The 27,864-nt window shown below is 35.6% G+C and overlaps 1 protein-coding gene across 1 annotated transcript; it reads left to right on the forward strand.

Annotated features, from left to right (window-relative positions):
- The first annotated feature begins 9,798 nt into the window (after positions 1-9,798).
- Positions 9,799-26,605, forward strand: LOC123525084 (uncharacterized). Its single transcript, XM_045303823.2, has 16 exons — positions 9,799-9,891; positions 13,528-13,628; positions 14,033-14,183; positions 14,653-14,760; positions 16,052-16,135; positions 16,708-16,853; positions 17,314-17,527; positions 18,439-18,513; positions 19,080-19,190; positions 20,010-20,155; positions 20,912-21,047; positions 22,264-22,406; positions 22,713-23,174; positions 24,838-25,087; positions 25,414-25,473; positions 25,862-26,605. Exons 1-16 carry the CDS (start codon positions 9,816-9,818, stop codon positions 25,990-25,992), a joined length of 2,394 nt encoding a protein of 797 aa, XP_045159758.2. The 5' UTR covers positions 9,799-9,815; the 3' UTR covers positions 25,993-26,605.
- Positions 26,606-27,864: the final 1,259 nt, after the last annotated feature.

Raw genomic sequence — 27,864 nt, forward strand, 5'->3', positions numbered from 1 at the left:
TGTATAAAATTTATAGAAATGTATACACACACATTTCATTCAACTTGTCTGGTCTTAACTTGACGATTCCATAATATTCACAAAATAATACCATTTATTTGTCTGTATATATATCCCTACTACATGTAATGTGTTTAGTTCACTGACTTATACGAATTACATTTATAATTTTGTTTGTATATAACGAGGAACCAATATATGTACACGTTATCATAATGAACTTTGTCTTGTCTTGTCTTGTCTTGTCTTGTCTATAAATGAAATTAGTACTTTGGGCAGTAACAGAATCATAGGATTTTGTTCGTTTGTTTTGGGTGTAACGCCGTTTTTTAACAGTATTTCAGTCATGTAACGGCGGGCAGTTAACCTAACCAGTGTTCCTGGATTCTGTACCAGTACAAACCAGTTCTCCGCAAGTCACTGCCAACTGCCCCACATGAATCAGAGGTGGGGGACTAATGATTTCAGACATAATGTCGTTTATCAAATAGTCATGGAGAACATACGTCCCGCCCGAGGATCGAACTCACGACCCCGCGATCCGTATAGACCAACGCTCTTACCTACTGAGCTAAGCGGGCGGGCTGAATCATAGGAGTTGAAATATCAATGGCTAAACGTGAACTGAACCACTATATGCCTTTTGTGTCTATATGCCATCTGTAAAGTACCCAATGTGTGACTATGATGAAACAATAAATACTATACAAGCAACACATCATCAAAAATAACGTCTCAAAAACAGATTCGGAAAGAAATAAAACATTCTCAGAATTCATAAACAGAAATAACCTGATCTCCTTATTGAATAAAACCTGCTTTAAAGGACCAAACTTTACATTTAAACCCACTATGAAAACATTAGATGATATTGTGTTCGACGCCGAACTTACTGGTCTCACTGGCAATACAGAGGTGACTGATGAGTGATGATGATAGAATTACGGAACTAAACATCCCTGTCACAACATATATAGTAAATAAGCTACCGCAGAAAATGATTGCTTGGCAACAATGTACTTCAGGAAGCCTTGAAAACTACAACAATACATTAAAGGATCTACTCCCAGATATATGTACGCCTAAGGTGATTTACTCTTAACAGAAAATGAAATCGACACTCTCTACCAAAGTATCATAACAATAATAGAGTCTGCGGCAGCAAGAACACTACCGTTCTCGAAATACAATCGACACGTAAAACCGTATTGGACCGAAAATATACCGAAAACATACAAAGCACAAAGAGATGCGAGAAAAATTTGGATAAATGAAGGCAGACCAAGAGGAACTAATTCTGAAAGCTTGAGAACTTACAAAACCCTCAAACGAAACTTTAGAAAAGTAGTGAAGGTAGAAATATCAAATATAGAGATAAAATACATGAACGAACTAGAAGCGGCGACAGAATGTGATACAAAAACAGTCTGGAATCTTGTTAACCAAAGGAGAAAACACAAAACAGCGCAAATGTAATGGTTTACTAGTAAATGGTAAAAAAAAAAAGGCCCTGAAGACATTGTAGATACATTTAGACAATTCTACCAAGAACTGTACACACCGCTCACTTCCCCAGAATTTGACGAAACATTTAAGAAAGAAGTCTTACAGGAATTCAACAAAATAAAAGAGAACGTTAACACTGAATTTAACCCGAAATTTAACTGTGGTGTTGTAACTCCTACAGAAATCGAAAAATATTGTAACGAAATTAAAATGAAGAATGCGCCCGTGCCCGACAGAATAACAAATGAACATCTAAAATATGGAGCCAAAGCCTTATCAAATATTCTTGCAACATTGTTTAACATAATGGCAACAGATAATTGCATACCACTTGACTGCAAGAAAGGCGTGATCATTCCTATTTACAAGGAAAACGGCAAACCAAAGGAGGACCCGAATAACTACAGGCCAATTACGCTGCTACCCGTTATATATAACTTGTTTGAAAGTACACTTCATAAATGATTACAATTATTTACGGAAGCAAACAACATCCTTTTTCCATCAAAACAGCAAAATGCATATCAGAAACACATTGGTTCCGCGACTGCCTCCTTTAACTTCCAGGAGAGTATTCGCCATCAAATTGAACATGGGAGTAAAGTATACGTCGCTAGCCTAGACACACAAAAAGCTTTCGACCCTACCTGGCTTGAAGGCGTTTTAATTAAACTATATAGATTAGGCGTGAAAGGTGAACGGTGGAAGATAACCCTCGCAGCCCAATCTCCGACAAGCTTACAAATAATGTTAGACAAAGTAGAATCATACCGATGTAATTGGCGATATAATACAAATGCTGAGAAAAATCATATTATCTTTTTTGAACCAAACAGGAAGAAAGCGAAACAAAACCTACACTTTGAGTTAGGTAAGAAGGAAGTATCAGTGACTGAAAGTTTAACACACCCAGGAATCAATCTAGATAAATATCTGAAAAACAATAAAAATGTAAAGAATGCTTGTGTCAAAGCAAAATCTGCATTCTTTTCACTCCTAAGTGTTGGAATAAAGCCTACATCGACGAACCCCTTATACATCTGCAAACCTTGTCAAAAAAGTCGTTTACCCATCACTTCTATACGGCAGTGAATTATGGGCAATCTTACTAAAGAGGACTTGTCAATTTCTTATGGTCGCAATTAATCTATTAGCAAAAGCAATACAGGGTATGGATATCCGAACACGCACTGATATGTGCTGAACAATGCTTGGATGGTTAAGTATAGAATTTGAAATAGACAAACAAGTGAGTTGGGTTTTACGGCTAATCGACACAAAATGGTCATACATCGCCGAGAAATAGACAAACAATAGACAAACAAAAGTTACTTTTCGTCCAAAGGCTGTGTGATATGCCCACGCAATTACTAACAAAAAAGATATTTGATTTCCGACTGTGCCACTTCCTTACGCGAATATCTTCACATCAGACCGGAGTAATACCAGATCTTTACAAATGTGTTGTAAAATACGACTTACATGAACATCTAGTAGAATATGCTAAAACTGGAATGTTTCTAACAAAATACAAATAGAAATCAATTGTCAATAAATCTGTGAGACAGAAACATTCCGCCTCGTTACAGAATGAATAAATGCTCTGATTTTGACCGCTTCAAAGAAATACATACATAGAAACAAGAACGGCAGTTGTTTATAACTGTATTGACAATTTATTCCGGTCACACGAAGCATGTGAAATTGCTGGACTATAGACAATTGTAATAAACAGAAATATTTTTGAGTGTGACTTATGTAACCTGCATGTTCAAGATATATATGTTCATAAGATGACTCAGTGTAGTAAACTTTATTTCAATGTTTTATGATACAATAATCAGTCTTAACATTCATTGTTTGATATATGAAATGCAGATGTTAAATGATGAAATGTTATATCAAGTTATGCTAGGAAGAACTCTTGCATCATTTGTCAATATGGAGTGTCACAAATCATTTCTGCATGTTTCGTATAAATATTTGATATCGTGTCTTAAATTCAGAAAACTGTAATAGGTATTTGCGTTAAATGCCAAGAAACAACAATTTAGAAGTCCTCATATCAACATACACAAATGTATTTTTCTCCAAAAAGGAAACACTTATTGTTTGTATTTCGACTTTCGACAAATAGTAAATGAATTCATAAATAAAGATAACAATTACAAAACCCCTTAATATCCCTTTATATTTTGAAAGGTATATCATAAGAGTAATGGGTAATATGATGCTATTTCTCTATTTTCTTAAAATGCATTATGTATTATTAGCACCCAAAATTGCTATAAGTACAATCTTGTATTTGTATAAACTGTATATTTGTTTTGTACGGATTTTTTAAATCATATGTAATATCCTTCCTGTAATATGTAGTAATGTAAATATTTTTCGTATGTCATTAACATTATACTAGTACATGTATAATTATTCACTAAGATATTTAGAAACAAAAACACACTAAGGTGTATATTAATACTTATAAATGCATTTTCTATTTTATGCTCACACTTTTTCCTGTTTTTCTGTTTTAACATGTTTGTGATATATATATCATGGAAAAACATAAAATTCTAATTCATCAGGCTCGCGGTCTTTCCTACATTTGAAGATTAGGTCTGACCTGACAAAAGTCATCAAGCCGCCCCATGGTCAATTCTGTCTTTTCGTCCCATTTTATATCCATCAGCATGGAAAAGATTACTATAGAAACTATTATCAATTTTAGTTTCAGCAATTGAAAATTAGGCTACGAGTTTATAATATAACACTTGCTTTGAATCATTGAACTTATATAGTAATCTCTTCATGTTTATATAGCCGATAACTGGATTATTTTTGTTTTCTTTTCTCAGTTTGTTAAAAGAATAGTCACTTTTATCGTTTTTAGACCCCTACTGGTTGAAAACTTGTTTCGGGGACTATAGGAATGCGCTTTTCCGTCCGTCCGTCATTCCGTCCGTCTTTACGTCCGTCCGTCCGCAATGTCGTGTCCGGTCCATAACTCTGTCATTCATGAAGGGATTTTAATATTACTTGGCATAAATTTTCCTCATGATGAGACGACGTGTCATGCGCAAAACCCGGACGTCCTAGCTTAAAGGTCAAGGTCACAATTTGAGTCAATGGTCCACAGGGCTTTTTCCTGACTGGTCCATAACTCTGCCATCCATGAAGGGATTGTAAATATTACTTGGCACAGATGTACCTCATAATAAGACGATGTGTCATGCACAACTTTCAGGCCCCTCGCTCAAAGGTCAAGGTCATACTTGGCAGTCAAATGTTAACATGGCATGAACAGGGTCTGTTTCGTGTCCATAACTCTGTCATTCATTGAGGGATTTTAATATCACTTGGCACAAACTTTTTCCATGATGAGATGACATGTTATGCGCAAATCTTGAACCCCTGGCTCAAAGAGATCAAAGGTCAACAGGGTTTTTTTCCTCTCCGGTCCATAACTCTGCCATCCATGAAGGGATTTTAATATTACTTGGCACAAATGTTTCCCATGATGAGATAACGTGTCATGTGCAAACCCAGACCCCTAGCGTAAAGGTCATGGTCACAATTGGAGGTCAAATGTCAACAGGGCTTTTTCTCATGTCCGGTCCAGAATATTACTTGGCATAAATGTTCCCCATGATGAGACGACATGTAATGCGCAGCACCGAGAACCCTAGCTTAAAGGTCAAGGTCACACTTTGAGATCAAAGGTCAATGGGACTTTTTCTTGTCCAGTCTATAACTTTGTCATGCAAAATAGGATTTAAATATCAGTTTGCACAAATATTTCCCTGGAAGAGACAATATGTAATGCACAAAACCCGGGCCCTTAGCTGCAAGGTCAAGGTCACTATGGAAGTCAAAGGCCAAACGGGCTTTTCTCCTCTTCTGCCTGTAACTCGACATGCCTTAAAGGGATTTTACTATTACTTGGCACAAATGTTCACCACCATGACACGGAGTGTCATGCGCAAGAATCTGGTCCCTAGGTCTTAGGTCAATGTCACATATAGAGGCCAAGGGTCAGATAAAAGAATGACTTTTTCCGGAACAATTCTTCTTCCTGCATGGAGGGATTTTGATGTAACTTCGCATAAATATTCACTACCATGAGACGGATTGTTATACGCAAGAACCAGGTCCCTAGTCTAAGGTCAAGGTCACACTTAGAGGTCAAAGGTCAAATTCAAGAATGACTGTCCGGAGCTTTTCTTCTTCATGCAATGAGGAATTTTGACTTTACTTGACACAAATGTTCTCCACCATGAGGCACCCTTATTTTTAGATTTACGTCCCTTTGTTATTACTATAAATAGATTATATTGTAACTTAACTATTACTGGCCGTAGGAAAAAAATCGAGACCTGTGTTCTGTGGCACAACATGCATGTTACATCCAATTTTTAGCTCGACTATTCATAGAATAGTAGAGCTATTGGACTCGCCCATGCGTCGGCGTCGGCGTCGGCGTCGGCGTCGGCGTCCGCGTCCGCGTCCCGATTTGGTTAAGTTTTGTATGTAAGCTGGTATCTCAGCAACCACATGTGGGAATGGACTGAAACTTCACACACTTATTCACTGTGGTAAACTGACTTACATTGCACAGGTCCCATAACTCTATTCTGCTTTTTTACAAAATTATGCCCCTTTTTCGACTTAGAAATTTTTGGTTAAGGTTTTGTATGTAAGCTGGTATCTCAGTAACCACTTGTGGGAATGGATTGAAACTTCACACACTTATTCACTGTGATAAACTGACTTACACTGCACAGGTCCATAACTCTATTTTGCTTTTTTACAAAATTATGCCCCTTTTTCGACTTAGAATTTTTGGTTAAGGTTTTGTATGTAAGCTGGTATCTCAGTACTCACTAATTGGAATGGATTGAAACTTCACACACTTGTTCACTGTCATGATCTGACATGCACAAAGCAGGTTCCATAACTCTATTTTGCTTTTTTACAAAATTATGCCCCTTTTTCGACTTAGAATTTTTTGGTTAAGGTTTTGTATGTAAGCTGGTATCTCAGTATCCACTAATGGGAAAGGATTGAAACTTCACACACTTGTTCACTGTCATGATATGACATGCAGTGCAAAGGGTCAATAACTCAACTGTGCATTTTACAAAATAATGCACCTTTTTAAACTAAGGAGTTTTGGGTTAAATTCTTATATGTAAGCTGGTATCTCAGTACCCTCTAATGGGAATGGATTGAAACTTCACACACTTGTCCACTGTCATGAGCTGATAAGCACTATGCAGGTTCCATAACCCTATTTTGCTTTTTTTAAATTATGCCCCTTTTTCGACTTTCGTATTCATTCAGTCGACAAGGCTGTTGAATAGTCGAGCGTTGCTGTCCTCCGACAGCTCTTGTTAGGTGTATTTTGACCTGTCTCTACCTGGTAAAGAGTTTCTTGTAGACTCATATTATATAATTTTTTTAGGATTAATTTCCCTTTGTTGTTACTATAAATAACTTATATGAAAAACAACTGTAGGTTTTTATATATCGAGGGCTTGGCGCAAAACTATTGTATCTTGTTCTTTATTTATATACACTTACAATAGTTTTGCACCAGGCCCTCGATATACAAATTTTAATCCAAGTGTTTTGTTATAACATATTATATATACATGTATAGTAGAATATTGTTTATACATCATTGACAGATATCAGTTCATAATGTTATACTGCAGTAGAGAAAATAAGTTGCCTTCCAGTAGGGGACTTTGTATTGCATGGCAATAATTCATCCACTTGTTTGATTCGTTGTTACTTTGCGATTTTTCCTGGGTTAGCCAGTCTTCCTCTAGAACTGGTTGTGGGCGGTAACAATCATCGAGGTTCATAAAGTAGTCGCATGACGTTACCTCCCTTCCATTGTCTCCCGAGGTGACATCGGGGTCAGTTCATCCGAATTACTGAACTGAGAGTACATACTGGGTGAAATTTCAACATCATTTATCACACGAGTCACATAAAATAGCACTGTGCGTTTTGGCAATTTTCCAACAGGAGCCACAGTGAAACTGTACAGGTCCGGGTTTAGGGCAACATCTCCACAGAGTATGAAAAGTAATAGTCTATGCCTGTACACTTGCCTAACTGGTTTGTATTTTGTACAATAATTATGTTAATGTGGTAGAATAAAGTTGTTAGGTCGTCACATCGATTTTTTTCCAGACTCACAACGGTACAGTCGTCCAGAGAGACCTCCTCAATGCCACTTATGGTTCGATTTGTCCGTGTTTCATTTTGGATCATGTGTGTTTTTCTGCAGAATTTGCCTTTTTCGAGATTACTTTCGTAGTAGACAAATATTGCTATTAAAATTATGTAAGCGACCTCATTGTTTATAAAAGTCATGGTCAGGCCGGTGCAAGATGGGTGCTTCAGAGCTTTGGGCGACACAGATCAGGAGAATAATATTCAAAACCCCGCTTAGCCGTAGTTCTGCTACAATCAGACGTCGTAGACTTGAGATACACTAAAATCTATTAAAAACGTCTTTATAAGTTTTAGAAAGTTTATTAAAAAGATATTTTTCTCTTTTATTTTTCAAACATCTGTATGCACACACAAAATGAAAACAGTGAATAATTTCGTCAAAGCGGAAGTCGGAGTTATGAGACCTTGTGTTATGAGGCTAACAAGTCCTCTGCAAAGTTTGAAAATGAAATCTGTATCGGTTCCCTAAGTGGGACGAAACAGGGCAACATGAAAAGGGGGAATACTTTTGTCAAAACAGAAGACCTGGTAGGTGAACTTGTCTTATGAGTCTAAATCTCTTGCAAATTTCAAAATGATACCTTCATTGGTTCCAGAGACTTTTCACGAAATTTTCTTTGTATTAATGTTGTATTTTTTTTTTTTCAGAATAAAAGTTTTTGAATTTGGTATTGTAAACTAATATTATGATATGATTTTCGTGTGTGTTCAATCAGATACATGAAAAGGTTTCAGAAATATGAAAGAAAAAGTCATTTTTTGTATTTTTAAATAAAAAATACCGATTTACCACCTTCTTGTTGCCTGGCATTGAAAATATGGATCGGGAAAAATGTTGTTCAATGTATGTAGGTGTCAAACAAGCCAAAACATGGCTGGCCTTTTCAGTATGAGTAACACTATAATAAGCAAACACGTCTTCCTTCTCTATACTTTTTTTCAGAGGAACTTTTGATGCGGCACACTATAGGTCATATGGAGAATTTCAGCCATTAAATGTAAAGTGGCGGAGGAAAATCTTAGAGGCAGTGAACAAGACAGGGACAGAGCCCGTCAGCTGAGTGACTAACTTACATGAAAATATTCTGCCGCTCACGTGAGGAATCAAACCCATAGAAGTTAGGGGCATGTGATTCGTACTCAGCGTAACCAGTCGGCTGAATAGGTTTCCTTATTATATACTTCTTCAATTTCCCGTAAGCTTACAGTGGTACCGGAAAGTCAATATTTTTTCATACACCAACGGCTGAATTTCATACCGGGTGCGTGACGTAATTCAATGTGTGTCGTTGCATTAATTCTTTTAATTAATTCAATATTGTCAATCTTATTTAGGCTATTCAACAAATTCATAATATTGACATTACAATTATATGTACGTAATAATATGCACTCGTTCTTTAGCGGAAGAATGCTTCTAAAGTCGCGCAATATTTCCGCTGCAGAACTCGTGCATATTTCCCGATACAAAGCTAATAACCTATTAAATATCTAAAATGAAATAAGCTACATCACTTGTGCTTAAAATGAACCAGTGAATTTAAATCGGGTGCATCACTGAGTGTAGAGCGTCCTCTTTGAATTCGAGAGGGTTAGTAGGGTTCGATCTCTGTCCGCGTCATACACACAGTTCATTTGCTTGGCATTCAGGTTGCACCACGCAGAAATGAGGTATCTAGGGTGATTAATATAATTGCATAACTTCTTTTACAATCGACCTAAGATGAATTAACTGAGAGCTTTAACTAACAACATGTATGTTCCAATAAACATTTTCAAAGAGCATACAGAATGTTCTCTTTACTTATGTCTATAAACTATCGTGATCTTACTGGCATCTCCTCACTTTAATGTCAGGGTATGGCATGACGGACGGTTTTTGTTTCATCATAGTTTCTGACATCAGTTAAGAGATCGATACAAAAGACAATAAATCATACTTGCAGGATCGATTTGCTCTCGTAGGCAGGCGAGTAGAATCATTGTCACGTGACCACGTGAACATCACATGATATATAGATACCCGGATAAACGTTCTGCCGCGAGTGTTACTATTTGCTACGATGGCGGGGAGAGCGGTTATACTCCTCGCGAGGACTATATGCCTTTGTACGGCGATGTTCGGCGTAATGTCTCAAGGTATGTGAATTACGTTTACATCAATCGAAAAATTATGTGAATTACGTTTACATCAATCGAAAAATTAACTTCTTTAATAGGCAGTATTACATGTTCTTTCTATTTTCAAATCAAATATAACTTTGAAGTGATTTTAAAATAATGAGTGAAAGATTCTTGAAATGTGTTTAGATATGCGAAAGTCATTTGCAGTCTTTTGGCTAATCAGGGAACCTTTATATCTAAAAAAGAATTATTCATTTAATAGTTTTACAATAACCTTTTTGCAATCACTCACGGAGATTTTGTACATGTTGTAAGTCTTGATAATAGTTTTAAGCGCATAGTAATGTGTAATGTAACCCGTTTAGTAGTTTCCGCATAATCATTACATTTGGTTTGTTACAAGACCGTGAAGATTGAAGATGGCCTATTGTACTTAAAAAAAACTCTCCGTTTCAAGTTCACAATCAAAAATGCATTTTAGCTTTTACAGTTTATTTCAAATATTTTTCATAACCCAGTAGGACTGACTTTATTTTTGACTATAAACGTCCGTTTACTTATAATGCTGTTCTGTATTCAAAGATCCTTTTTTCACGGGTAAAGTCCGAAAAACTGCATGATTATTAGTTATAATTCTTTAGCAAATATAACTGTCACAATTCCTTATACAGCGTTCGTACTTTTAAATCCTTACTTGGAGGCGTCAGTGAGATTTACATGACGTGGCATATTCATTTATGTGTATAGAAAGTTTGACCAATTTTCTTCCCAGCCGATTAGATACATTGCCTCTTCTGAGTCTTCAGAATTCTTTGAGGAAACTGTGGTCCTCTGCGGTTTGTTTTTGTTTTTGTTTTTTTTTTTGCTCTCAATAAATAAATCATATTCTTTTTTTCTAAAGAGTCTATATTAAGTTATATAAGTAAATTTATAACACGATGCAAACGCTCTGTGAGGTAAGACTCTAGATAAGACTGGCACCTGCCAATGGTTTGCACCAGGGTTTTCTTCTCTCTTTTCTTTTTTTTTGCGTGTTTGATTGCTTGCTTGAATGTTTCTTATTTCTAACCAAGATAACGATGTGATGGTAGTAGAAAACAATGTTGTTCGTCTGAATAAAAGTAAGGGATTTAATGCAAAAACACACATTAAACTTTATTTTGATGCGAGCTCACCAATATTATAACCGGTAAAATTAACTGAAAAGAAATGGCAAATAAATATGTTTGAAAGAAATCCCAGAAATTTAAATTTTAAACATGTACTATCTCATATCCATAACAAAATATTTGCATAGAAGAAGCCGAGTACTTTAAACATATTACATTTCGCCCAGAAATGTAATATAATATAATATAATTGATTAGAATCTATGATACCATAGGACCAGATTTAACAACTAGAAATTTTCAATTAAGAATTCATTAAATGCACTCGAACAAAGCCCTGTCAATTTTAAATATTTATATTTTGTCAGTATGTTTTATATTTCTCATTTTAATTCAATTAGATGTACAATACGCATCAGCAGACATAAAAGGTGTATTCTAATTATTGCAAAAAGGTCGTTTCTGGTTATTTTGGGACTGGGTACGAACCGTTAAATATATTTTAAAAAATTCAACACGACTTTGAAAACAGTTCCGACTCGTTTTGTCTAGTCTGGTAAAATTTCTCTTATTTCTTTACAAGTTATGCTAATGTTACTGAGTTCGAGAGATTATATTACATAGGGATCTCCCTTTCTGAGTGGTTGGGGTTGCTGATATTGAATCACTTGCCCCTCAACGCCGAGGGTTCAAGACACCGCTATGTGTGTAGAATTCTTCATTGTACGAAGTCATATATCTGCCTTGCGGAAGGTCGGTTGTTCTAACGTGGTTCCCCCAGGCGCATGAAAAAAATGCCCGAGATGGTCTTACTCTAAATTAAACGCTGTAAAAGTCGTCATATGATAAATTGTGTTAGTGTGACTCAAAACCTCATAACTTACATAAAAGGGAATTGCATTAATTTATTTGATATTTGACCAATTTTCGAAGGAAATTGAAAAGAAAATGTCACATAGGCGGAACTTTGAGAACGAGTGGCTTTCAAAGAAGGAAAAAAAATAATCGATTGTTTATTCATACATATATATTTACAACATGAAACTCTCTCCTTGCGTATTTTGATAGATTAAACAATATTTTATTCATACATATGCATTTATAACATGTCATGTAACCCTACATTATTAAAGCATAAAAGAATGAGTAGAAAGTTAAGCTTGTTTGAAACTCTCTCATTACGTATTTTGATATTTTGTTTCGGTAATAGAACAACTTCAGGATAAACAGTATCGTATGTTTACTGGTAAGCCCTTACCTTGCTAAATTTCTATAATAAACCTGTCCATCTTCCAATTTGGACAGTACCATTAACTTTTAAGAGGGGTGCTTACCAAAAGATACTGACTGGATGGCGAACAGTGCAGATCATGATCAGACTGCACAAATGTGCAGGCTGATCATGATCTACACTGGTCGCAAAAGCAGTATCAATCTTGTCCAGTATGGTAAGGGTTAGACATAAAATGTAGGAAAACAAATATACGTGTATTCATTTTTTGTATTAAAAGAAAATTCAAAGACAAAACACATCTACGAGATCGTACAGGAAAGAGAGAACAGAAAAGCTTGAAGCAAGAAAATTTAAATCGATTGTAATTAGTGCTTCGTGTTATTTCACAATACTTAGGACAGGGTTTTCTTTGAAATATTTCTCAGTTATTTGTATGAAGCGACTGAGAACCTACATTATATTTTATTCATATACTTTGTTTCAGAGTTTATAGCAACCGTTTCTACAACAGTTTAAAACTTTGCTTTGAAATTTGAAATTGAAACTAGATCACAAGAAAATGTCAGTTTTTAGAACAAAATGTTTAAAAGTAAGTGATCATTATGTTCACTGTAAACATTTTAGTAACGTCATATAACGCTAATGTACAACGTATCCAAGACTGAAAGATCTGTTTACATATACTTGCATACCCACCGACCGGTAACGCAACAAAAAAGAAACAACTCTCGTTTAGAAAGAGTCTCTTACATATTGCAGTAGATGATTCTCATACAAGTATTGCCAATACATTTGCAATTGCCTGCACAGAGAACAAGGTTTTAAATAAACCTTGATGGAATTCGAAAGCTCCTATTCTTTGTTGTTTTGAAAAACAAAATCCTATATCAAAATACCATACTAGTGTAGACGGACCGGGTTCCATATCCAATCCGAAACACATGAACACTTTGAAAAAAACGTGATATAATATACATTTATACCAATTATTGGTATGTTCAAACATGTCGGACAATCGCATCATTTGTATACGACTTGCTATTTAAAAACTCTATTTGAACCGCGCCATGAGAAACCCAACATAGTGGCTTTGCGACTAGCATGGATCCAGACCAGCCTGCGCATCCGCGCAGTCTGGTCAGGATCCATGCTGTTCGCTTTCAAAGCCTATTGCAATTAGAGAAACTGTTAGCGAACAGCATGGGTCCTGACCAGACAGCGCGGATGCGCAGGCTGGTCTGGATCCATGCTGGTCGCAAAGCCATTATGTTGGTTTTCTCATGGCGCGGCTCATTTAAATAATTTTAGATGGCAGTACAGCAGAAACGAAACACTACGAAGAAGAGCGACTTCTGATTGACTGCAACCTGAAACGCTTGCTTGCAGGACATACTTACAACTCGATGAAGGTTATATATAAACATACTATCCTTTAAACTCAGACACGGTCAGCTTCCCTTCGTTCAGTTTTACCCTGCATTTCGTTCGAATCAGGTGTAAATGCACATCCAAATGGCCGCTTTGAAGCAATGAAATTAAGACTGGATAGACCTTGCTGGGAAAATAGTGATCATGAACGTCTGGCTTTTAGTGGCTGAAATCACCTGAACGGCAACTCCAAATTATATTTAAATCAGTTTAATAAACAGAATATATAATTGTTCTGCTCTAAAACGTTCTATGATCTATACATTTTGTGTGACTCAGTATAAGGAGATAGCTTTAACTAAGACAGATCATTCGATGTCTAAAACTGTTCATGTTTAGACTTTGTCCAGTTTTACAAAGACGTTATTTTTCTTGCTTACTTTAGGACATATGTGGAGACGGATATCGGGTTGAAGTGATGGGTTTGTCCTACGATAAAGAGGCTTTTCCAGAAGACTCATTTCCATGGACATTTGAAATGGCACTTATGACCGACCTGGCTGAATCAACAGCGGTGATATCGCGCCAGTTTCACAGTATGCCTAAAATACCTTCACGTTCAAAGTTGCGAAAATCTAAGGGAGATCAGTTTTTCAAAGCTTTCTTTATTAAACCGAAAGTAACGCATGCGCTTATGACTGACTGCTCTTACGTCTGGTTGTCAAGAAACTGTTGTTAATCATTGAATAGCTTTGAGTTTATCTGTCATCATTTCAAGTTTAATCCGCTTTACAGATTGTTGCATGTTTAATTCGTAACTCTAATACATTAGAAAAAAAGTAGTTCTTTTTTCATATTTTTAATTATGAAGCCTTACTTTCAATAGACCTGTATATCGCATATAGAATACATGTATAGAGGAATTGTTCTACCGAAACAATAGTATAGAGAATTAAAACATATATATAAAGTTTGCCTTCGATGAAATTTTATAATCAACTTTTAAATACGCGTTGTCTACATATTATACGTATTGATGAATTCGATAAACACCACACATTTCAGTCGACGGGGCCCCGCCCAGCGACAATATCACTGGCATCATAAGTGATTTCTTCGCAGCGGAACCACAACGATCTATAACCATACCGAGAGGAAAATGCGACAACAGAGGTTACTGCTATTTATATCTCTGTGTTTCTTTTACAGTAGTTTTACTTTTTCAATGTATTCTTATGTAAAAGTCACAGCCATACAAACACATCTGGATATTCCTATTTACTAGTATGTAGAATTAGTTTTTTCGAAGGCGTTCGAAGGGTTGGTTGTTCTACCGATTGCAAAGTTGTGTTTGAAATATTTCCAAAGGGGCACATGGGTCGTCTGCTGAAAGTTATATGGCCATTAGCATAATAATTCACGAGGAGCAAGGACGTTAGTTTTAATCAGAAACAAAACTGCTATATTTCAAACACTCATATATACACTATTATTCTTTATTTAGAATGATTGAGTGCAATCTGACTAAAGTACATCTCCTATTACGCTACGCATAGGATCTGACAACGAGCTATTGATGGCCTCGTTCTGACAACCCTTCCGCTAGCCAATCAAAAGTTAACTTACAACATTCTGCAAGCTTTAAAAAGCCTTGGTATTTGATATTAACAATTTTTATGTAGAAATATGTCAGACAGCCGGTTAGCTCAGTCGGTAGCGCATTTGCTCTATAAGCGAGAGGTCCCGGGTTCGAGCCCTGGATTAACTACAAAATTTTCTTACTCTTTGACATTCGCACAAGTTGTCTGATTGGTTCAAACAAAAATAGATTTGCGAAAATAAAAATAGCAATCTTGGAAATCCAAAATATACAGAAGACGAATGTGAATGGGTCGTTCTCAGATCTTCGTTTAGAAGATCTACTTTAGTCAGATTGGATTGAGTGTGGACAGTGGATGACTTCTATTGTTTGGGGACAGTACGTCAAAAGTTAAGGTCACAATGACCTTCAGAGTGAAAACGGTCCCCGCTCTGTATTAAAGCCTCTCGTCGTCAAATTTCTTAGGGTGACTGGCTGTAGTCAGTGGATAATCCCTATTGTTTTATGAATCAGTAGGTCAAAAGTAGTTTTCAAAATGTCAAAATGTAATTAAGAATTAAAAATGTTCAAAATGTCATTAAGACCTAGAACGGTTCCCGCTCAATAATTAAAGAACGTCTTGTCCTACAATCCTTGATTGCCCTTTGTTAGTATATGATCCCTTTTGTTTGAGTGGGGGAGGGGGGGGGTAGGACCATAGATCATATGTCAGTAGATCAAAGAGTCAAAGGGCAATCCATGGTGACTTGGACAGGTCGTCTTTGGGGGGCATACGTTTTTTGCAATCAGTGTTGGAAAAGTAATGTTATCCCTTTCAATATCGGTAAGGAAATGCTAGTCTATTCATGTTGTCGTCATTTTCAGATGGAATAGGGATGATGAAGCTCTACTCCGGGACCCGAGAATTCTCTGGAAAGGGTTACTTCATGGTGCTTTGTGATTTCTCAGGTAATTTTATTGTTTGTTTGTGAAATGATGGATACTGCATGGTATTTATAGATAGCTTTTTTAATATTTTATATTTTCTAGCTACTTAGACATATCACATAATGTTATTACTCATAAAAATGTAGTTCAGCTACAATATATGACATACTTATGATACTTAAAGTCAGCTTATAAAATATCATCTTTAAGAAAATACTTTGGAAGCAGATAACGCAATCAAGAAAAATAATAGCAAAACCTGTTTGATTGATTCTGATTACGAGAGATAATGCCACACCACTCGCGCCCCATAGCACCGGCGTAAGCGGATTAACAACATCCAAAAGCTTTGTTTGGACTCCATAATCCCAGAGGTCCAGACAAATGTAACAACATTTTGTGTAAGAGTAATATCTAAATACACGTTGATGTTTCCTTTATATGCTGATACATTGACACTCTTAATGAAACTGGTGCCATATTTACAAAAGACAAATCTTGGATGAGCAATCAAGGAGAAAGCTTTGTGTAACGCTCATCTTGCATCCGTAAAAGTTAGTGTAACTATCCAAAACTCTTTTTGATGTTTTAAGAATATGATCTGAAGCTTGCTGTGACGAATGCCGCTGATAACAGCTACATAGGTGGCCAAGTTGATACCCCTATGGCTATGGCAGTAGATTGGACGACAACGTCTGTCAGTGACTTGGTCACAAAAACACCTCTTGCTGATTTAAAGGCATGTTTCATTTACACTTATTACATAACAATAAAAAAAAACGTGAAAAAAAAAGAATATGTTGTTTCATCTACACGGAACATCAGTGTTGGCTTGGTAACAATGCCTTTTAGTTCTCTGGAAAAGGAACATATCTAACAAAACAGACTAACGATGTAGTCTACATATTTTCTTTTTAACTACTGCCACAGTACATTTTACAGCACAGCATTTCAATTCTCTGGTGATGTATACCTGAGTGGACAGAAATCAACGTCTTTGTGTGAAAACAATCTCAACAAACCTAGAGTTATTTCCGAATACCAATGACCACTTAATCATTTCTACTTTAGGAATGAAATAAACTAAATTAACAATTTTAAACAGTAGTAAAACACGTTTATTCTCTAAAATATACACATATTTACTAGGTTGTGAATCTAGTTTTCTTATGATTTCTGATGGTTTTGAGTTTTTCTAGGTTGTTGTGGAAGGCAACGTGCCACTTCTAGAACCGGAGGACACGTGCGTATTTGCTATAGCGTATTTAACTGCTGCTCCTAAAGACATGAAAGCAGCCGGAGAAGAATATACGAAACCAACTGATGCACATTACAACGATGATGGAATGACTAACGACCATTCCCCAAAAATTACATATCATGATACTCTTATTGGTACTCCAATATGCCTGAGTAAGTATGAGAGTCATTCACTGGAGCTTTCGTTTTAACCTTTAGCATGCTAGATAAATTGTCGTCTGCTGGAAATGCCGTCTGCTAAAATTGTAAAGTTCATTCAATTTGCTCCAAAATTGGAAGAAATATTGTCAGAGTAGCAAACAGCTTGGAACCTGATCAGACGCCGATTTAATCGGCGTCTGATCTGGTTCCAAGCTGTTTGCAAAGGCTGTTAAATTCGCCTGCAGCAGGCTAAGGGTTAAGAATCTGTCAATCGCAGAGCAAGAGTGACCAAGGTATACATGTTGTTCCTGTCAAAGGATTTTCAACAAAATTACAAACTACTTAATTCTTTTATTGATAAGATAAAATGAATTGCCCAATATCGGTAGCTGTTTCGGGACCACTGATACTGGATGGTCATACGAAAAATAAACTAAAAGTTAATGTTGTTATCTTGAAGGTGTTGATCTTTTTAGTATCTGACACATTCTCATGTATCTTAAAGTAAAATATTGATGATATTTCTATTCAGAATACTGAATAGTCTATTCCTAGATAAATGTGTAAGATATGCTCGAAAGTATATGATGCAACCAAGCAAAATCATAGCAGACTCTGTTTGATTGTGTCTGTTCATGAGAGGTAATGGAATCTGCAACACCTCTCACGCCCAAAGCACCGGCTTAAGCAGAACTCTATTATACATTGAATGGGCTCAACCCTGAAACGTAACAGTACTGAGTCCAAGTTCTGTGACACTTTTTACGACCGGCATACGACCAGACCTATTTTCTTATGTTACAGGTGTTCACATAGCTTCTAACTGCCGGTTATGTTCCTAAATCAGTGTCTGCATTCAAACAGCTTTTAAATATTTGTATGTAGATGTTCAACATATTTTTGCTTATGATGTCTACCTACAGGAGAAGCAGCAAATAATGAGGAGCACGACTTACTTCAGATTGTTAAAGACAGTTCGGATGTCCTCAATCTTTGTGGTCAGACATTTTATTTTATTTATGTTCAAAATTTATATTTTGTATTACGACAGCTCTCCAAATAAATCGCTTTCTGTATTTTAAGCTAGGCTACAATAGAATGTAAACACTTCAAACGCTGTAAGAAATACATTGTTAATGAACTTATACATCGAATAGTGTTAATGGAGTTGTTTCTGGCGCATATATTATTTGCAAAAAGCTTGTAAAAATTGTTTCTGGTATCATATTGTTATGATAAACATGTAGTTACATTGCTTGCGCATTCACAATGGAAAAACCTGTATCACCTGCGTAATGAACTTACCTTTGCAATGACGACACATAAAGTTAGAGTAATGCATGATACAGCTGTTTACAATTTAAGTAAGGAAGCAAGATGAAAATCACGCTGTAGTTCTGTCGGTTTTGTATATATGGTTGTGTGGTGGAGTCTACAGCCACACACTGTCAACACACCCACTATTTCACATCCGAATGCAAACTGCTTACCCGCATGTTATTTGATATTTACAAATATTCAAAAGTAAACAAAAAAATATGTCCTCTAATTCTATATTTTTCAGGAAATTACACGCTTGTTCTGGAAGTTGACCCGTTTAGAACTTTGCACAATGAGCAAAATAAAACAAATAATGTCATTGCATTCAACTTGCAGTTTAGATGTGCAGCGGAAGGTAAGTTTTAAAGTCAATCACTTTCGTACGTTCAAAAATGCTTTCTTCGAGTGTTTTTAATGGTAATTGTTTCAACTGTTAGACTCAATCCTTTAATAAGTCAGACTTCGCATTTTTTTTTTTTGCAGTATACTACTTAAATATTTGTGGTGTTCTCTTGTGAAAAGAAATATATAAAATGATGTTTGTAATGTACGTGTGAAATGTTTCCAGCATTATAACAGTCATACACTATGGACCCTAATGAAACAGTAAATGTATCCAGTAATCTTAGTCTTGAACCAGTAACGAGAAAGTGCCACGTGTACTGCTTTCGGGAGACTGTGTTTTAGCTCGTCTGATTTTTGTAAAGAAAATATGCGAGGAATTGTCGTCACTTGCTCGTAAGAGTTTTGTTATGAAACACTTCATGAATACTAAAAGAGCTATAGCACTGCAACTGTGTACACTTATTTATTTCCATTATATAAGAAAGCAGATAACGATCCATTACTCTCTCTTGCATTTCGTAAGAATAATTACTTTTATCAACACAGACAATTGGTATTTCTTGATTTTTTTTGTTTAGATTCACTTTTCTTGAATACTATAGCTTTGAATCTTGATACATTTTATCATTAATAGGTGAGTAAGAAGGCCAAAGAACCATTATTCATTACTTGCTTATTGCCTCACATCAAGCATTGGTACCTACGGGCGGTGCTCTAGTTTTAACTTGGCTTTTCCGGTTGGTTCTTTGTTATATTTTGTCTAGATATGGAGAACAAATGACATTAAATACAATCATTATTTTCCTATATCTAGCTATTTCTTTCACAGAGAAGCCACCATCAAAGTGTGAGATACTGACAAATGGGTTTGGCGGAGGTCGATTCCAGTCGTTTGATACAAGGATCTTATTTCATGGCAGCAAAAAAGACGATGAAACATCTAAGATCCATCGTTACACTCAATTATTCAGTCAGGTATATTTAAAATATAAATGGAACGCTTATTTTATTATCACGAGCAGTACATATGAGCAGACGATATTACAATGAATCATTATGTGTGTCCAATTTTCACGCTTTGTTTTAAGTTCTGAACTTTTGGTACATGTTAGTTATCCTATGTAAACACACACAAACCATTTTTAAGGAAGAAGTTGACGAAAAAAATACAGGATAATTTTTTAGATGCCCTAGCCTAGAAAATAGCATTACATACATCCAGTCATCAATTATTGATATATTCGATTTTTGAAATATTTGATATACGTTTAATAAAATATATTTTTTCTGAGGTACAGTTCTAATGTTTTATTTTATAAGAAAGTAATAGCTGAATCAATTTGACTGAATATTTTAGTGAGAGGTAATGAAACGAACCATCACGCCCCCTACTAGGCTAGTACCAGTTTAAGTGGAATTCTCTTATACAGATAAATTGAATGTACTCCGTGCCCCTAAAGGATCAGAAAATATAATTACACTGTGTCTGATAAATTTTCCTTTTTGAAATTCTATAACTTTCAAAGTTGGTACAGTGGTTAAGGTTCCCTCACTGGGATCATGCCACACTTCCTTATATCACACAAGTACTGGTTTTTCCACGAGTGGTTCATGAGTGGTTAATAAAAAAAGGTTGAAGTTTTCATCAAAATCAGGTATAGATCAAACTAAGTCTTCATTTACTCTGCATGGTGCGTTATCATTTACAGACAAGCACATTCATTATTTTAGGAAGAGAAGTCTTGGGGATCTCTCGTAAGTTATCGTGACGATCCTAGAGGTTTGCAGAAACATGGATTTGGTCTTTTAAAGGTTTATAACAAATACCTCATGTCAGAGTTCTCCGAAAGCGAATGCGGTGATTTTGGTATGTTTTTATCGTCATTATTTTTCGGAATGCTAGGATTCTGTATATCATGTATCTGATGCATATCTTTTGATTTTTTTTCTCGAGTATTCAAAGAATAGATAGTGAGAGCTATTCTACTCATCCGGGCAATGACGTCACTTTTTGATTTAAGGTGCAATATTATAATTGTCTCAGTAACCGTTGCATTAAACTGATTGAAACTTTATACAAGGTATCCTAGTCAAAAAAACTTATAGCTCTTGGTTGAATCTTGACATATTTGTGACCAGTTTTGGGACATTTTAAAGTTTTGTTTAAAGTTTTGCGTGTAACTTACTGTCAAACTCTTTGTTTTAATTTCGAACTTGATACAATGCTCTCCATTCATTAAACCATCTGAAAAGACGTAATTAGATAATTTTTTGTGGAATTGAATATTACTTATGACCCTTTCTAACTTACAAAATTCGGTTAAAGTTTTACAAGCAATGATCTGTCAAGCTGTATCTCACTAACAAATACATGGACTTGACTGAAACTTCACACAGTGCTTCTAGGTCATCAAACAGACTGAATTAACCAAGTGATATAACTCTTGGTGGACATTAATTCAAATTATGGCCATTTTCTATCTATTTAATTCAGTTAAAGCTTTGCACGAAGCTGATTGTCTAGCTTTATCTCAGTAACACGACAAATATTGGACAGAAACTTCACACAGGACATCCTTCTCACATATAACGTATATTCATAACCAAGTTAGAAATTAAATCAAATTATGGCCTTTTTTAAGTTTTGCATGCAAGTTATTATTATTGTCATATTAAGATCTTAATTTGTAATACATTGTAATAAAATAACCCAGTCAAGTAATTCTTTCCAAATTATTGCCCATGTTAAACTAAGAAATTATCGAAATGCCGAGCGCACTGGACACAGCTGTGACATCAAAGGCGTTCCGATATATTATTATAATCTGATATTTCTCTAAGAAAACAACAATAATCTGAGCATTCTTCATGATTTGTCACAAACATTAGCTTTTGCTTACCTTTAGACAAACAACATATTAAAATTGCAAAAATATAGAATTACGCACAGATATTATTTATTTAATTTTTATATAGCGAATGAAGGGATAGCAGACTACGCTGTCTCTTCAACAATGTTTTTATTTTAAAAAGAAGTTATAAAGAATGTAGTATTTGTTATATTACTGAAGATGTTTTTGCAGATAACGATGCTGAAGTACAGTCAACAATATCACACATCGAAGGGCTTGATGAAGAAAATCTTAAAGCAAAAGCTGGTCTTGCTGAACTATATCCTCCTTTAAATGAAGCTAAAATGAAACTGGTCAGTTTGGAAACAACTGATGTAAGTCTGAATTGGTCACATTAGCGCTTTTAAGTTTCTGATATTTGTGCTAGAAAATCTGACTAAATGTATGTGTAAAGATTTTTTTAAGTTTTCGTAGCTCCACGTTTTGTCCCCTGGGCTATAATGTTGAATTCTAAGATAAGACATTAGAAACGTGAGTCTTGTTTGTAGACAAATAAGAATTATGTTTCAACTTTTGGGGCTATTTAAAAAATATTTGAAATCTTTGGTCAATTTAATCTACAGTGTTTGATAATATCTGTCTGCAAACAAATGTCAGTTCGCATGTGTTTTCAATTTCAGGACTCTGAAGTGATAAAACAGATAAGAAATGAAGCATGGCAATCACTCGAAAACCTGGTACACCCGGGCAGTGAAAGTGGTATCCTTGACTTTGCTAAACAACTGTCTCTAAAAAGCGCTTATAACATGACCATGATGTTGGCAGATGCCATACTATCAGGAACTGACAAGGAAGTGATGAGATATTATGCCAACTTGGAGATGTGTATGGTATCGATTGGACTAGAGTATCTACCGTATTTGTTTCATATGATGCAAGATCCCAACTCCAGGCAGGATGCCTTTAACGGCGTGATGGATATTGTTGGCAATCTAACACGCATTGTCTTCTCTGCACGCTATTTCTACCCAGAATTTACATGTCAAGAAAATATGCTTACCAACTTGTTAGATTTCCTGAGGATTTTGGACCCGGAGAATCCTAGAGAAGAAGCCATGGAATGGCTGTTCGATAGTGACCAGGTAAACCCAAGATGCAATACAAGCTGAATAATAATTAGAGGATTAAACCAATGAAATGCAAATTAAATAACAACTAGAGGATTAAACCATTGAAATGCAAATTAAATTACAACTAGAGGATTAAACCATTGAAATGCAAATTAAATAACAACTAGAGGATTAAACCATTGAAATACAAATGAAATAAAAATATGAGGATTAAAACTTTAAAAACAATTCGAGGATTAAGCCTTTGAAATACAAATTAAATAATAATTAGATGTATGAACCTGTGAAATACATGTACAACCAGAAGTGCTCTATTCATTGGTCACATGTCCCAAGATTATAAAAAAACTAATTTATTTTGAATAGTAAGTTTATTTAGGTAACAAGTGACATAGCATGGCAATAACAAAATGCATAAATATCAGCAAAAGTAATAGCATATTATTATACACATGTTAAAGACCATGACATGCACACCAATACCAAGGATAACACAAAAAAGTGAAAAGTGATTTTCAATATCTGCTAACTTAACAATGACAAAGCAAAAGATAAAAAAAACTAATTTATTTTGAATGCAATATCTGCTAACTTAACAATGACAAAGCAAAAACAAAACTAACATCCTTAACATTAAGGTCAGGCTTAAAACGTCAATGAATAAGGTTCGGGTCTTTTTCCTTCAGATTTAAAAGTTTTATCATAAGCATTTGCTTCTTTGCTTTTACTGACGATATTATCATATATAGAAACTAGTCATGTAGGCCCTATTTATATTTTGCTAACCCTACTAAGTGCCAAGAGAACAAGTAGCACTCAGTTCGCACAGGGTTTTAAGATTGACCTTGGAGGTGAATCTCAGTGCCCCATCAATCAGTTTCATAGGACAAGTTGACTAGCTTGGATTCTTACACGGGTTTGAAAGACTAAATGAGCCGCACCATGAGAAAACCAACATAGTGCATTTGCGACCAGCATGGACCCAGTGTGAGACCAGCCTGCGCATCCGCGCAGTCTGGTCAGGATCCATACTGTTCACATTCAAAGCGTATTACAATTAGAAAAACCGTTAGCGAACAGCTTGGATTCTGACCAGACTGCGCCGATGCGCAGGCAGGTCTGGATCCATGCTGGTCACAAATGCACTATGTTGGTTTTCTCATGGTGCGGCTCAAATCTTATATTTCGAAGGGTGACAACATTCTACATCACCATACCTGACCTGTGGTATTTATTTTATTTTTTATCTAGAACCACATTCTGAGATACTTCCCACCTCAAAAGTTAGAATTAAGCGTCTTTTTGTAGAAACTTATGTTCCTTTGACGCAGAGTATGTTAATTGATTGGAAAGCTCATTTGTCCTTTTAGATGTTGATAAGCTTCTACCAAGTCGCATTGTCTTATCATTTGAACGCTTTATGATATTCAGAAATATCATACAAATATGTAGTATTCAAAATAAAGGCCTGTTGGTCTATGGATGTAATTACAACAAAATATTCTTCAAAATTGTCAGTAATGAATTATTAAACATAAACTATATAGACACCAACAAAGGTTTGTATTATGGCAAAGCATGTTAGAAAATACTTTTCCTGAAGAAAGACCATTTGGATGTACAGTATAACATTCTGATATTAATTGTTAATTCATTATTGACCATCTTGTTGAAGGTGAGAGATATTAAGATGAATGGAGAGAAACTTGCCTTCAATGACTGTGGACTCCGGATGAACAAATGTGTGAAGAAGCTGCAGAGTGTATGTGCCGTGCTGGAACATGCTGATTATATGGTCAAACCGGTTGCAGAAAACGAAAAGGACGTCTGTGTCGCGAAATACCTGAAGAAAAAGGCTGAAGAACAATATAGAATACTTGGGCTCTTGGGTCTAAAAGATCAAATGGAAGATAAAGACATGAATGGTAAAAATCAGGTTTTCAGTGTGCTACTTAATAATTCATTATGATTTAGCCACTAAACATGGCTAATGGATTTTACATTTTTTCGGTTTCAGAACATGTTTGTTCTTACCATTACACTTATGTGTAAAGAAAGAAAGCTTGCATAAGCAGTTGACAAACAATCTCATTTTAGCAACCATGGTTCTATCGTCAAGAGGTTGTGAAACACACTTGTTATTTCAGAGATATTGAATTGTAACGTTTACAATTTGAAGAAATCATTTTTGTTGCATCGTTTATCGATGTTCTCAAAACTATTGTAAAATTGTTTTATTACATTTTTGTAGATAAGTGCCGCAATGATCCATTTGCTCCGCAGAAAGGCCCTCTTACACTGTACGCAATTGGTAAGTTTTCTCATGTGTATAACAATCATAATACATGCATCCTGGTGATTGTAAACAGAAACTCGGAAATTCTGTACTTTTTATATATATATATATTTTAAACAGGATACACGTTTGTTTTTTGCTGTGTAAAATGCTAAAATATGTTTATAATACAAGTACATTTTAAATTACTATTAACGATGCATTTTCATATCCACAGAAAGCGCTCTTAACTCGAGTAGTTGAAATAAACGTCTTGTGTTGTTTTTTTTTCTAAACATTCCGCTTTATAAACTTCCGGTGTCTTATTTCTAAACATTCCGTTATTATTTAAAAGATAAGAAAAAGGGTAGATACAGTGAAAGTATTATACACTTCAGTAAAACCAAAACTATCTGCTTTTCAGTGGATGAAACCGTTGGACAGGTTGTGTACAAAGGCTTTCCATCCCTTGATAGCAAGTACTTCATATGGAAGAAAGAAGCAATTTGCACGTGCACTAAATGCCACCGTGACATGGACATGAAGAAAAAATAAAGATCCTGGGAACATTTTATTTCTTTCGTTTCTACATCTATCTTATTATATCTTAGTATATGAGTAAGCATTGGTGATGCATAAAAAAGTATATTGTTTCTCAAAATAGATTGGTACTGATAATTTAGGAAAACGTGGCAGTTGACCGGATAAATATAAACACATTTGTTATATAATATTATATAGTTGAACACATTTGTCGTTACTCCTCATAAAATTAACAAACGTGTTTGTGAACATGGACGGTTCCAAACTGAAGGGGAAGAAGCATTTTATAGAAATATTTCGATTACAAAATACAATACATATCCGTAGCCCTGACCAACCTATAAATCGGGCAAGTCTATTTTTATTAATACAACAACACTGTTGGCCCATTTACTATTAAACAAGGAGTACAACATTGTGTCGGTAAATGAAATAATTATTTTTCTCAGTTAATAATAAGACCAGTCTCACCAAGTAGTAAACGTATTTATATTGAACTGATCAACTGGAATTATTACTTCTTATACTTACTTTCGTCTTTCGAATACTATACTGAAATGAGCCGTGCCATGGGAAAACCAACATAGTGGGTGTGCGACCAGCATGGATCCAGACCAGCCTGCGCATCCGCGCAGTCTGGTCAGGATCCATGCTGTTCGCTAACAGTTTCTCCAATTCCAATAGGCTTTAAAAGCGAACAGCATGGAGCCTGACCAGACTGCGCGGATGCGCAGGCTGGTCTGGATCCATGCTGGTCGCACACCCACTATGTTGGTTTTCCCATGGCACAGCTCAAATATGTTTCAATTTTGACTTGTATCTGACATTTATTTAAACTTTTAAAATAAAGTGATCAAGGTGGGCTTTATTGTATACTACGATTCCGTCCGGTACATCGAATTGCTCTTGATTCAGTCCGGCAATTCTCGCTTACCAGATATTATCATGGTTCCCTGAGAGTTCGTCTCGGGTACCATGTTCAACATCTGATGAATGAGAATGAGTCCGACAAGCTGCGTACGTATCAATGCGGGACATGCCGAATAACCTAATCGAAGCATCGCAGCGCATTTTCGGTGAACGGATTGCCCAGCGTGGCATGAATTGAGCCCACCTAGAGATGATGTTATCAAAGCGTGATAAGAACTTTCTAACTTGGCAAGTGCGGACAATCTGCTGGTACAGCTAAGTAACCCTTTACAAGTTTGTCTACATGTATGTCTAAATTGGCCGTTCATATTGGAACACCTTGGTTAATGTGTAAGTTGCCTTAGGTATATGGCAATAAATTCTAAACCACGAAACCTTGTAATGGTCAGGTCGGCAAGGTTTAAATAATCAAACCATGAATTAAGCTGCATATATCTTTTTATCTTCGTTTCTGCACCCTATCAGCAGATACTGTGTTGTAATATTTACTATGTATTTTTATATACTCATTTAATTCTTATGGCGATTTCTTTTGCATGACAGTTCTGTTTTTAAGGTGATGTCCTCTATGAGTATCTTAAGAATACAGTCATTCTGAAATGAAAGAGTACATAGACACTAATAATACGTTTCGAATTTAAATTAACAGATAATTGGCATGTAATACAGGGGCTGATTCACAAAATTTCAAACATATTTTCTGAAGATTTCCCTTAAAATGGATATATGCAGTCCCATTTTGACAAAAACTTTTTCAGATTTTAATGAAGCACAGAAAACAATTAAACCTTAATAAGTAGGGATGTCAACGGATATCCGGATATCCGGTTATTCGGTCACGGGTCCGAATATTCGGATCTAATTTAAGTATTCGAATATTCGGTAGTACTATACAGATTACTGAAATATTTATTTTCATGTTCATAGCATTACAATTTTTCGCCACGTAGACAG

This window comes from Mercenaria mercenaria, chromosome 3 (genome assembly GCF_021730395.1).
Source record: "Mercenaria mercenaria strain notata chromosome 3, MADL_Memer_1, whole genome shotgun sequence".
In the NCBI taxonomy this organism is placed as follows: domain Eukaryota; kingdom Metazoa; phylum Mollusca; class Bivalvia; order Venerida; family Veneridae; genus Mercenaria; species Mercenaria mercenaria.